The sequence below is a fragment of the Lithobates pipiens genome, unplaced genomic scaffold (genome assembly GCF_037356315.1).
Source record: "Lithobates pipiens isolate NorthernLeopardFrog02 unplaced genomic scaffold, aLitPip1_a1.2 Scaffold_16, whole genome shotgun sequence".
Classification (NCBI taxonomy): Eukaryota; Metazoa; Chordata; class Amphibia; order Anura; family Ranidae; genus Lithobates; species Lithobates pipiens.
In genome coordinates this window covers 292,195,984-292,209,453 of record NW_027507748.1, presented here as the reverse complement: position 1 = coordinate 292,209,453, position 13,470 = coordinate 292,195,984, and the positions used below count along the sequence as shown (strand labels likewise).

At 43.1% G+C, this 13,470-nt stretch overlaps 1 protein-coding gene across 1 annotated transcript in view; it reads left to right on the top strand.

Moving 5' to 3' along the window:
- LOC143982646 (rho-related GTP-binding protein RhoC) overlaps positions 1 to 13,470 on the top strand; it is a 110,293-nt gene that overhangs the window by 93,761 nt on the left and 3,062 nt on the right. The window contains exons 3-4 of the mRNA XM_077481545.1: positions 2,049 to 2,169; positions 3,989 to 4,119. Coding sequence (XP_077337671.1) covers positions 2,049 to 2,169; positions 3,989 to 4,119 — 252 coding nt within the window. The remainder of the gene's footprint in view (positions 1 to 2,048; positions 2,170 to 3,988; positions 4,120 to 13,470) is intronic.

Sequence of the window (13,470 nt, the reverse complement as noted above, 5' to 3'; positions counted from 1 at the left end):
TTTATTTTCTTCCCCCTTCAGGTTTACCAAAACCATGTAGTGCAAGGGCCTGCTTGATTGCATACAAATTGACCTTCTAAGCTTTGACCTCATATTTATATATGGTTTTGGTAAATCTGAAGGAAAAAATGATAGTGTGTATGGGGCTTAAGAAATGCACACAAGAAAATGCATGTCAACAAGGAGTGGTGAGGTGAGTGTATAGACATCACGACTCCACCCAGTGAGTTCGGGACACCTGACCTATCCACAATCTGCAGTTTTTCGGGTCTCTAACAGACAGAGGGGAGACCTTTGACAGGTAAGGATACATAGTTGCATAGCTAGTAAGGTTGAATATAGACACCAGTCCATCCAGTTCAACCTGAGTGAGGTGTCTAAAACTGTCCCTATCCCTGTACATTGCACATTTCACATCGCCCACTCACTTCAGTCCCTACCCTCAAGGAGCCCACAAGCCAAGGTCCCCATTCATATACTAGGGCCAATTTTGGACAGAAGCCAATTAACCTACCTGCATGTCTTTGGAGTGTGGGAGGAAACTGGAGTTCCCGGAGGAAACCCACCCATGCAGGAGGCATGTATATCCTTATAGATAAACCACTATGGCAGTAGTTTAGAAAGAATGAGTGGGTTTACATCCACCTTATTTTTATTTTTTTGTTTAAGAAGAATGTAGCTGAAGAGATTGTGAGTAAAAAGTAATACTTTTTATTCACTTCTAATTCTTACTGGTTATAACCTGTTAACAATCTTATACTCCCATCACCTTTCCTTCATCTGTTCTAACCATCCCATTAGAGAATGCAACCCTACAAATATGTATGAATTTACTACATGGTAAGTCCCTTTGTAAAGATTGGATAGAAGCTATTATTGTGGAAGAGTGTAATGTGATCTGTAGATGTTTTATCGATGTTGGTCTGTATCCATCTTGTGTACTGGAAAAGTGAAGTATTCATATAGTCGACTAAAGCAGTGGCCATCAACCCTGTTCTCAGGGCCCACTAACGGGTCAGGTTTATGTATTCCCTTGGGGAGATGCAGGCTAGACTATTGCAATCACTGAGCAGCAATTGATCTCACCTCTAATGTATTTCAGTTATCTTGCAAACCTGGCCAGTGGGTCCTGAAGACAGGGTTGTTGACCACTAAATAACCTTTTCACACTGGGGCACTTTATCTTTGGGGCGGTGTGGGAACAGTGTATATCCCACCCCTGCCCATTGAAATGAATGGGAAGTGCTGCCGAAGTGCCTGAAAAGGGCTTTGGCAGCGCTGCAATATGGGCACTATTAATCCTTTGGCTGCTAGCGGGGGGGTTAAAAGTGCCCCGTAGTGGGCGAAAAGTGCCACTAGATCAGCGGTAAAGTAGCACTAAAACTTGCAGCGCTTTACCGCTAATGCCCGCACCACCCCAGTGTGAGAGGTTGAAATGTTGCCAAGAGACTAGGGATATGAAAATCATTTCACTGTAGGCAATAGAGGGGGAGCTAAAAAAATTAAAACTGTAACCTTGCTATAGACTTTGGGTGCATCGAATTGTCTGGAGTGGGAATCTCCAAATGTTGCTGCCCAATTCATAAATAGTTTTTCCACTACATTGTAATTCTTAAATGTATAGACTGTTCCTTTTAAATTTCGTAAGTAACAAATTACTCCACAGTAAAGCTTATACCAGATAAAGGCAAAGTGGAGGATCATCCAAACAAAGAGCAGAAGAACAAGCCGGGGCTGAATCTAATTCTAACTCTAATTAAACTGTATTTGTGTTAAATTGGCACAGTTGGTTTTGGATCATTTGTAACAAGCCAAAAGACCACTCTGCAGAAAACAAAAGGTTAAAGAGTTGTCCCTGGACATGTTAATTATATGGCTCTTAGCCCAACCATTTAATTCTCCTCAGTATTTGTGCCAGTTATACAATCTGTATATACTAAATGCTGATCACCTCTCAAGTTCCACTTTTCCCTTTTATCTCTGCTGTTCACTCCTAATCCTATAATCCTCCTTCTCCTGTGCTAACTAATTAGGTTATTTTAATGTAGGTGGAACTGGCTCTGTGGGACACAGCAGGACAAGAGGATTATGACAGACTGCGCCCACTCTCTTACCCTGATACCGATGTTATTCTAATGTGTTTCTCAATTGATAGCCCAGACAGCTTAGGTAAGAAAATATTTATGTATCTATAAATGAGTGATTAGCAGTGACTTTTAACTATAACACAAAAACTGTGGCCCTATTTTTCTACTTTCCTCCTTTTTTCTGTTTCACCCTTTTTTACCTTTTTATTCGTTATCTTTATATATTTTACATCAATTTTTACCCTTGTGTTTTTTATCAACAATTTTTGAAAAGTATTTACTCTAACTGTACTTTGCAAATGATAACTAGGTTCATGACAGGAAGTGAGAATACATCTTGAGTGAGGTTAAAGCCAATCTTGCACCTGTCACATTTTCACATTGAAGTATTTCCCTTCACTTCCTATTCTGGGGACAAATGTAAAACTTTGGGTTTCTATTGCTTTTCATATTGGCGATGATGGTTATCAGGACAAAAAAAGTACAATATAGACTTATATAAGAGTATAAGTACTCACCATCTTCATGCTTCCCCCACCACTGCCATTGCTTTGGTTTCAGATGGTGCTCACATTGTCGTCCTTACCAAGTGACATTGTTGGGACCTAGCAGTTGGCCAATCGGGCCCAAACAGTGCTTTCTGGTAGGTTACATGCTTCCAACTACCTAGAAGCAATAGGTATTTACTATGGAGTTGGTCAATGTGAGTATAAACAAGTAGGAGGGTGGGCTAATAACATGCTGTCAGCTTGCCCTAAAGTGTTCGTGACCAATTCTCTTTACTCTTATATGCTATACAAAACATTTTGGCTTTGTCTATACTTTATAAAACTCTAGTGGAGTAATCTAGCATTTTCCAAACCTCCTATAGCCGAGGATGTTCAGAGCATACATTGCAGCAGAGAAAACAATGTAATTTACTTTGCTCCCTCTTGCCTAATAGAGCAATTGGCAGACCCTGTTCCAAGGGTCTGCTTCCAACATCCCACATGTGGCCTCCTAGGAGGAGTAGTTGACAAGGCACCACACATGTTGTCCTCCTCACGTCGTTACTAACCTGCCCATCTACATTTTCCAAGAACCCTCAGCCAGAAGTTGGTGTGAGCTGGCTCTTAGGAAGTTGCCTATACACTGGCCTTCTAGTGTATGTAGGTGGTGAAAGATAATGGATGGGTATCTGCGCTATTTAAAATAGTGTGAAAAGAAGCAGCCAGCACAGTTCGTTGATCATCAAACACAAATATATAAAAAGTCCAATATTGAAAAAGAAATCTATAAATGTCACTACAACAAATCACAAAAAATAAAAATATATAAAGAATATAAAAATGTATAAATTTTATTAAATAAACACTGTCATCTAGTGTGGAGTACAAAACTTGCATACAGTTCTCAAATCAACAATTGATAAAACAATTCACATCCCAATCTACGTTCCTACCGAAAGGAGTATAACATTTTAAGTCATAAATCCAGCGAGTCCCTAGGGAAAGAAGCACATAAGAAAACATGATGTAGTGGAGTTGAGCTGTAGTTAAAAACATTTTGTGCACATCTGATTTTTTAAAGTAATAACTTGTCCACCCTATTCCATTTGTCTGGAGGATCGCCATTCCCAAACACCCATTGCAGGCTCTTTTCTGTGTCCTAAATACAGAAAGCCTGATTAAGAAAAAGCGTAAAATTTCTGCAACCACCAGTCTAACATGCCTTGTATTCGAGTAAATGGCAATTAACGCTTTTAATGAGCATTCTCCCAAAGGAAACTCAAATTTGTCAGTAACCATTCTAAGTAGTTACCAAAATCTGAATCTTCTGACTAGTTTAAGAGATTTTTATTGGATCTTGCTGCTAGTTTTTAAATGCTTATGAATCTCACCAGTTTATCTTCTTTCATTTAGAGAACATTCCTGAGAAGTGGACTCCAGAAGTAAAACATTTCTGCCCAAATGTACCGATTATTTTAGTTGGTAACAAAAAGGATCTCCGAAATGATGAACATACCAGGAGGGAGCTAACAAAGATGAAGCAGGTGGGTTTCTTGGCCCTAAAGCAAATGTGTGCTTGTGAAGGGATTTTGCCTAACATTCGGGTAGAGATGTTAAAGCTGAACTCCGGGAAATGTCAAAACTATCTGTGCAATGGGGCACCATGGCAATGCTTGGGCTAAATGCTAATTTGTCTAGGGTACTATTATAATAGTTTTGCTTACCCTATCCGTCACTCCCCCAGGTTTTCTTCTCTCAGATTGTTCCTCTGAAGCTGCTTCTCTTCAGTGCTCTGTCCACTGGTCTAAAGTAGTCGCATACAATGCAGGACCTGCAGTCCTGTATTATAAGTAAGGATGCAGAGGGTGTGCTAAAAACTTGGAGCTTTGGAGGGAGGAGAGGGGTAGCTGCTGAGGGAGGGATAAGGCAAGTTTAAAAAAAATACTTCTTTTATACAGAGGACACAGGCAAAGTATTCATAGACCTTGGATTATAAGCTGGTGATGGAGATTGGACCCTGGCAAAGCTTTTAAAGACACGCTGCAGTCTGCTAGCAGCTAGGAGGGTGGGATTTGTGTACCTTGCCTTAAGTCCCTAAGTTGTGGCAAGCGAGTGAGGGTCATCATGGCGTTAGAAGCTGGTGCTGCTTCCCCATAAATCCCTGCTATTGCAACCGGCTCACCTGCTAAAATTGCGGTGCCCATGGACGCTCTGTCGGCGGTCCTGAAGACCTTTGTTGCTAGGGTAGAAGCAGTGTGTGGGTGCAAGGAGGTTAAAAAGTGCCCCCTGCCCCCCCTGTCTTCTGGGGAGAGCTCTGATTCAGACTCTGGCCCCATGGTGACTGGCGGCCCCTGTTCTGACTTGTCAGGATGCGGACCAGGACTGTTTGGACAGTGAGAATGACTGTGTCCTGGTTAGCTCAGGAAAAAGCGCTAGTAGGAACACCTTATTACTGCAGGGTGGGATACCCTGAAGATACAGGATGCAGCAGGAAATTCTGCTGAGGTGACGGCCCCTTTTGGGTCCCACAAACCAGCCCGCACTGGCTTTTTTGCCCTTCCAAGTTGAGAGGCTATTTGGAGCTTCGCTGGATTACCTTAAAAATTGCTCCCACAGGAAGGGTAAGGAGCTGCACCGTAGGCAAGCGCCCTCTTTTTTTTCCGCTCAAACTGGCTTTTCGCCCCCGCCCGGGTTGGCAGGTAAGCGTTCCCAGTGCAACAAGGCGCCTGCTGAAGGACAAAAGTGTCCCTGGTTTTGCAAGCCAAACAAGTCTAGGAAAGCAAAAAAAATGTTACCACATAAAGGTTTTCCCCCGCCCAACTCTCGGGTGGGGGGGGGGGTCGCCTTCGGGAGTTTGCAGCTCTGTGGACCTCCCTACTGTCCGACCAATGGGTCTGCAAACTGGTTTCATCGGGATACAAGATGGTTTCTTGTCCACCAAACAGATTTTTTTTTTTTTTCCCTCCAACCTACCCCTACTTCCGGCTCATCGGGAAGCCCTGTTCGGGGCAGTACAGGACCTGCTGCTGTGCAGGGTGATTGTATTTGTACCAATGCTGGAAAGGTTTCAGGGATTCTACGCTAATCTGTAGTCCCCAAAAGGAAGGGGTACATCCAATCTTGGACTTGAAGGCCCTCAACAGCTTTGTGAAAGTGTTCAGGATGGAATCCATTCACTCCGTGGTCGCTGCACTTCATCAGGGGACCTTCCTGGCGTCCTTGGCTATCAAGGACGCGTACTTTTACCCATATGCCTCGGGCATCAGAGGTTTCTGCGATTTGCAGTCGGGGGAGCACTACCAGTTTTTGGCTCTCCCTTTTGGACTGGCGTCGGCAACCCAAGTTTTTACCAAGGTGTTGGCTCCAATTCTGGCACTGTTAAGGCAATGTGGGATCGCAATTGTGGGTTACCTAGACGACCTCCTCCTGAGAGCAGCTTCCACCTCAGAATTAAGGGAGGATATAGCGATCACCATGCAGACTCTCCGGGAGTTTGGTTGGGTGCTGAACCTAAAGAAGTCTGTCAGTGCTGGCTCAACGCCTGGAGTACCTGGGCTTACTGTTAGACTCCTCAGAAGCGAAAGTTTTTCTCCCTTCAGACAAGCTGCAGACTCTTCAAGCTGCAGTGAAGATGTGGAACTGCAGGTGGTTGTCGCTACGCTTCTGCATGCGAGTTCTGGGCCTCATGGTAGCCACTTTCGAATCAGTACCGTACGCTCAATTTCACGTTCAAGTCTTACAAAAGGAGATTTTGTCAAAATGGGACAAATCTGTTATCCCTGGATTGTCAAATTCGGGTGAGCCAGCTAGTCTGGGATTCCCTTCTCTGGTGGCTGAGATCTCCGACCCTTGGGTCCGGGAGATCGTTCCTTCCTCTCCATTGGACGGTGATCACAACGGACGCCAGCCTGCTTGGTCCGCAGCCCACTTTCCTTCCAAAGGTGGTTCCAGCGTTCCTTCTAAATGAGGACATTGTGTTACCATCCCTTTTTGTCCTAAGCCGACACACCCAAAATACGTTTGGAAGCCTTACATTCCCTGGACATGGACCGGGCTCTACGGGTGTATGTCTGCTATGGCTCCCTTCTGGAAGTCAGACTCTGTTTTGTTTCGGTTGCTGGTCCGAAAAAAGGTCTGGTGGTCTCGGCATCCACCATTTCTAGGTGGATCAGACAGATCCTGGTTCAGTCCTATGTCTTAAAGGGGCGGACGCCCCCTTTTTCCTGCGACGGCTCATTCCACCAGGGCTATTGGAACCTCCTGGGATTTCCAACATCAAGTGTCTGTCTCCCAGGTGTGTAAGGCGGTGACTTGGTCCTCCTTTCACACTTTGACTAAATTCTACCAAGTTGACATAAGCGAATCTTTGAATGCTTGCTTTGGCCACAAGGTTTTGCAGGCAGCTATATAAGGTTGCAATTTATGCTTTAAGTTTGGTTGTGAACTCATCTTTTGATGCAGTAGTTGGCCGCGGGTTTTGATGGCAGCCATTTAAGAAAGCAACTCCTCTGAGGTGTTCCTTTTTTTTTGTGAGTGAAGCTGTGTGTTGCTGTTTCCACCCCTTGTGTTTTGACACTGCTTGGGGACGTCCCTAAGGTCAAGAATTAAAGGAGCTGTGTCCATCAACAAACGAAAGAGAATGGGATTTTTATACTCTCCATAAAATCCTTTTCTCTGAAGTTCATTGACGGACACAGCACCCACCCCTCCTATTTATGTTTGTACTGCTTTTTGACGAACTGAGCTGCAGGAAGCAGGGTGAGTGGTTATATCCAGAGGGACCACCCCCTGGGCACTGCTGGGCTTTCTTGCTGTTTTTACATGTTACATGTTCTGCCTAGTCCTCTACTGAAGGTGGCGTGATAACCCTAATGTCAAGAATTAAAGGAGCTGTCTGTCAATGAACTTCAGAGTACAAACCCCCCCCAAGCAAGAACTCATCTGTGTGATATTTTATTACTCTCCAGTTCCTTCCCAACTATAGAAGTTAAACTAAAAGGTCTATAGTTATTTGGTAAAGACTTTGATCCTTTTTAGCCACTTCAGCCTTGGAAGATTTGGCTGCTGACTGACCGGGCCATTTTTTTGTGATTCAGCATTGCATTGCTTTCACTGGCAATTGCGCAGGCATGCGGTGCTGCACCCAAACAAAATTCATGTCCCTTTTTTTCCCCCACAAATAGAGCTTTCTTTTGATGGTATTTGATCGCCTCTGCGGTTTTTATTGTTTGCGCTATAAACAAATAGCAACAATTTTATATAAAGTTATAGGGTCTAAAATATAGCTTTTTTTTTTTTTTTTTTTTTTTTTTTTACTAGTAATGGCGGTGGTCTGTGATATGGCGGACACATCGGACACTTTTGATGCATTTTTGGGACCATTGGCATTTATACAGCAATCGGTGCTATAAAAATGCACTGACTACTGTAAAAATGTCACTGTCAGGGAAGGGGTTAACACTAGGGCGTCAACTGTTTCTAACTGTAGGGGGTGATGGATCGTGGTTCCTAGCTAAGAGGAACTCTCGATCTGTCACGCCTCACAGAACAGGGATTTTTGTGTTTACACACACACACGCGTCCCTGTTCTGCCTCTCATGCCCGCGATCAATGATCAGGATGACCGCCGGCCACAAGCATCGGCACCCCCATGCGTGCCTGCTATCCCGATCGCCAACGTATAGCTACGACGGCTTGCGCCAACCTGCTGCAGTAAGATGATGGCGGCTGGTCGGCAAGAGGTTAAATATTAGACATGTGCAGAGTAAAATATTTCGTTTCGGAATTTCGTTTTCGTCCGAAACCTTAATTTATTTAGTTACTCCCGAAATTCGTTTTTATTTATTTCGTTTTTCGTTCAAAAATTGCATTCGTCCGAAAATCCACATGAATTACGGTTGAATCTGTCTTTAAGGCTTATGGTGTCTGTCGAATGTATAAAGAAGATTCGACGGAGCTAGTATATAGCATACTTTAGAACCCCTGTTAAAGTCTATGGGACTCCAACATTCAAAATCTAAAGTGCTAATTTTAAAGACTAATTTGCAAGTTACTGTCCTAAAAAGTGTTTGGGGACCCGGGTCCTGCCCCAGGGAACATGTATCAATGCAAAAAAAAGTTTTAAAAACTGACGTTTTTTCAGGAGCAGTGATTTTAATGATTAAAGTGAAACAATAAAAGTGTAATATTCCTTTAAATTTCCTAGGGGGGGGGGGGGGGGGGTGTCTATAGTATGTCTGTGAAGGGGCTCATGTTTCTGGTGCTTAGAACTGTCCCTGCACAAAGTGTCATTTATGCAGGAAAAAAAGTCCTTTAAAATCACTCGCAGCCATTATGAATTGTCGGCTCCGTAATACAGAGAACACTCATTGAAAGTCATTGATAAAAAAAAATTAAAAATAAAAAAAAAAAAGCGTGGGGGTCCCCCAAATTCAATTACCAGGCCCTTCAGGTCTGGTATGGATATTAAGGGGAACCCTGCCTCAAATTTAAGAAAAAATTGACGTGGGGGTCCCCCTAAAAATCCATACCAGACCCTTTATCCGAGCACGCAACCTGGCAGGCCGCAGGAAAAGGGGGGGACGAGAGAGCGGCCCCCCCTCCCTCCTGAACCGTACTAGGCCACATGCCCTCAACATTGGGAGGATGCTTTGGGGGTCTGTGACCCCTCAAAGCACCTTGTCCCCATGTTGATGAGGACAAGGGCCTCATCCCCACAACCGTGGCCGGTGGTTGTGGAGGTCTGCGGGGGGCTTATCAGAATCTGGAAGCCCCCTTTAACAAGGGGACCCCCAGATCCCAGCCCCCCCCTGTTTTAAATGGTAAGGGGGTACAAAAGTACCCCTACCATTTCACAAAGAAAGTGTAAAAAATAGTTAAATAAGACAAACACACTTTTGAAAAATATCTTTATTAAAAATAAAAAAAATAAAAAAAAGATTCCAGCGGTGGTAATACACTCTTGCTATCCAGCGACGGACGGTCATCTCTCCAGCGATGGCTCATCTCATCCAGCGCAGCGAATACATCCTTCTGTCTCCGCAGAGGAGACACTGCAAGGATTCCGGACAGATTGTTATTGTCAGTCATGTCGAATCTCCTATTCTATATCGAACTGTTGTAACAATGAAAACGAAAATAAAGCATTTATTTATGTCGGATCTTTCGTTTTTTCGGATTTTGTGCTTTCGTTATCGTTTGTCAAAACGAAAATAGCTAAAATTCGGACGAAAACGAATGCACATGTCTATTAAACATAGGTGCTACATTGGCACTATGTTAATTCAGTAGTACTATTCCAGTCATTGAGTCCCTAAAAATTAAACAATGGCTTTGAAATGACAGAGCTCAATTCTTTTAGGCTCCGTGGGTGGATGCCATCTGTCCGTCCAGGTGCTTTATCCTTTATGCTGTCTAAATATTTCTGGACCATATCACTTTTGAGCCGTGGATCATTCGGGCCATGTCAATACCATCCCCATTATGGACATGAGCTCCCCCATGCTCCTTTGTATACAAAGAGCTGAAGAAAGTATTTAACAACTTGCTTACTGGGCACCATCCCCCTCCTATCACTTTTTTCCCCCCCAAATATAGCTTTCTTTTTGTGGTATTTGCTCACCTGTGCGATTATTTTATTTTTTGTTAAAATGTAAAAAGACCAAATTTAAAAGTTTATTTTTTTTTTTTTTTTTTTTTTTTTTTATTTACATTTTAAAAGGGGTAATTTTTGTCCATCGCTGGGCACCTATGGGTGGCAGTGATGGGCACCATTTGTGGGCATTGATAGGGGGCACTTTCAGATGGTATAAATGAGGCATAATTGCCTCTTCCGTTTCGGGACTCATGTCCCTTTTAAGATGAGCCGGTGATCCTCTGCTGTCAGCGTGAGGAGGAAAAAAAAAAACAATCGCCAAGCTTTTGTTTTGATCATGTGATCAGCTGTCAGCTGATCAGCATTGGCTGACAGCTGATCACATGGTAAGGGGCCAGGACCGGCCCCTTACTCGGATCTGTGATCACCCGAGTCTCAGTGACTCTGTACGCAGGGAGCGTACGAGTGGTAAATACATTTTGCCTTCTTTGTAGGCCTCTTATATAATCTGGAGTGGGTAACTGGGGACAGTCTCAGACCTGACCTTTTTTACTATTCATATCTTAAGAATTTTTGGGGGGTTGTCCTATCTTTTGCGATCTGTTCTGAATTTTCATGTCCTTGATTTCCTTTTTACATATTCTGTTATTCTTTGCAACATTTAAACGATAAGTTTTCCTTAATTTTTTTTTATATATTTTTTAAAAGTTTTATTTTCTTATGTATAGCTTTTTATTTAAATGTATTTTATTTTATTTTTTTCACTTTGGCCATGAGCCACAGGTTTTATTTTTAGCCTTTTAAACTTCTTGCCAATGGGCATATACTTTGCAAGGAGTTCACAATAGTCCTTTTGAAAAATTCCATTTCTGTTCTGTGTTCGATGCCAATATTTTCTCCTAGTCGAAGTCTTGGAGAGCAGCCCTCCTCTTTGGAAAATTTGCTCTTAACCACATGCTGACGGAGCCAGAGCTGAAAGACGGCTACAGCGCGGATGGCTTATTCTGGGAAGGCGTCCATGGACATCCTCCCAGAATCTTGCTCCCACGTTAATGATGGAGCGACCACAGCGCACCCTGGTCGTACATGCAGCACTGCAGTAACACTTGGTGATGTGGCGAGTCCCAAAAGTGCAGTTCAAGCTGGTGAGGTGGCAAGCACAAGTAGTGTCCCGCTGCCACCAAGTAGACAAAGACAGGCCCTTCGAGCCCATAGGGCCCTTCCTGCTGTATTCGGCAATCCTAATTGGGAACCTGCTACTTCTGCAGCACCCGTACAATTCACTGGCCAACCCGGCATTCAGGTGGAAACTGTTGATTTTACGTCACTTGATTTTTATTCGCTGTTTTTCACCAAAGATCTCTATAGATCTATTGTGGACCAAAGCAATTCGTACGCTGGTCAATACATTGCCACTATTCCCCAGTCCTCCATTGCCAGAGATTGGAGACCAATTACGATTTCCACATTTAAGATCTTTCTGGGCCTTTCCCTCGACATGGGCATAGTTAAAATGAGTACGTTGCAGTCATATTGGTCCACTGACCCAGCTTACCATATGCCTGTGTTCTCTGCCTCCATGACCAGGGCACGATACGAGCAGATCTTGCCGTTCATGAATTTCAGCAACAATGAACTCTGCCGTCCTCGTGGAGAACCTGGATACCATCGGCTCTTCAAAATTCGGCCCCTCCTAAACCACTTCAACCAATGTTTTGCAGACTTGTTTACTCCCCATCAAGTTGTCTGTGTTGATGAGTCCCCGTTTGTTTTCTGCCCACTTGTCATTCAAACAGTACCTTCCCAGCAAGCGTGCCAGATATGGGGTCAAGATGTGTAAGCTCCGTGACAGGGCCACGGGCTATATATTTAGTTTTATGGTTTACACCGAACTGCCCAGATTACATAGGGAGCGCTGGCAAGATTGTGTGGGACTGTCTTCAGGCTGGTCACGTGACTCGCTTTACAGCTACGAGACTGCTCCTGCGGGTGGAGCCAAGCAGCCACATGATCTCACCAGCTGATGTCAGCGGGAGATCACGTCCCCTCCCACAGAAGCAATCCATCGGAGCTGGAAAGTGGCAGTGAGACGTGACCAGCCTGAAGACAGTTAAAAATCTGTTTTTACACTGCTCGTTTTTAAAATGACATGCAGAGTGCGCTATGGTAGGCTCTAATAGAGGGTCTGACATAGACTTCTACAATTATTATTTTTTTTTTTAATTAATGGTGAAATATATTGCCTTAAAGTATGTCACATGTAAAGATGGCATGAGCTATCCCTCATAAAAAGGAATTTAAAGGCGAGTAAGACTAGTCGGAGGTGGATCAACAAGAGCGTCAAACCCTCCTACCCATCAGTGCGGTCCTTATGTGGTTTGGCCCTTTTCTCATGAAAAGGGACAGTTCTGTAGATCTTAAACATGTTTTGTATTAGTTAGAGCTATTAAGGCTGAGTTAAATATATTATTTGGTATAATGTACGTGAAAGTGTTATATACGTTTGATATGGTTGATAAAACGAATACCAACATTTCAAATCCATTATAGAAAGTGTTGGTTTATTTAAATGTTATGATTATTTGGGTAATGTTCTGCATACGGCCCCATTACTAAAATGTTTTGGGGGGGGAAAAAAAGTGAAAGTGTCATTTTTCTGCTGCTAAACGCACTGCAGCTAAATGTTATGGGGTATGGCTACAGATGGTCAACCCTGGATGCAGCACTGTCCTTCCTAATAAATGTTTTGCCCAGGGCCCAATCAATATTAGACGGCCCTGAATGTAAATGGTGCTAATTATGTATGAATAACATGATTACAGTACTTTTTGGGAGTCCAGCTGCTTAAGTCTTCTAAACACAGCTAAACTCTCTGAAATGTAGACATTTGTGTGATTACAGCCTAACTTTTGCTATACAAGTACTTCAACACGTGGTCTGTAAATAAGGTGGGTCTGTCACTATGTGTAAACTTTTTTTTTTTTCTTTTTTTTTTTTTAAGTACTTGAATAGCCTAATTTGCACTGAAATTAATACACACACAATTTTTATATATATAATATAATTTTTTTTTTTTTTTTTTTGCTCAGTGGGAGATTTTACCTCCCCTCTTGTCCCTTTTGGCAGCTGGATAAAAAATGAGGGGGTGGTTGTAACTGGGATAATTTGCTAAACCTTCCACATTAACTGGTGTGATTTTTTTTTTTTTTTTTTCTCTTCAATCACTTCATGTGGTAATAGAATGTGAAGGTTAATCTTCCCAACAGGGATACAGATTTCGGTAAAACCTGACAAGGGTTCT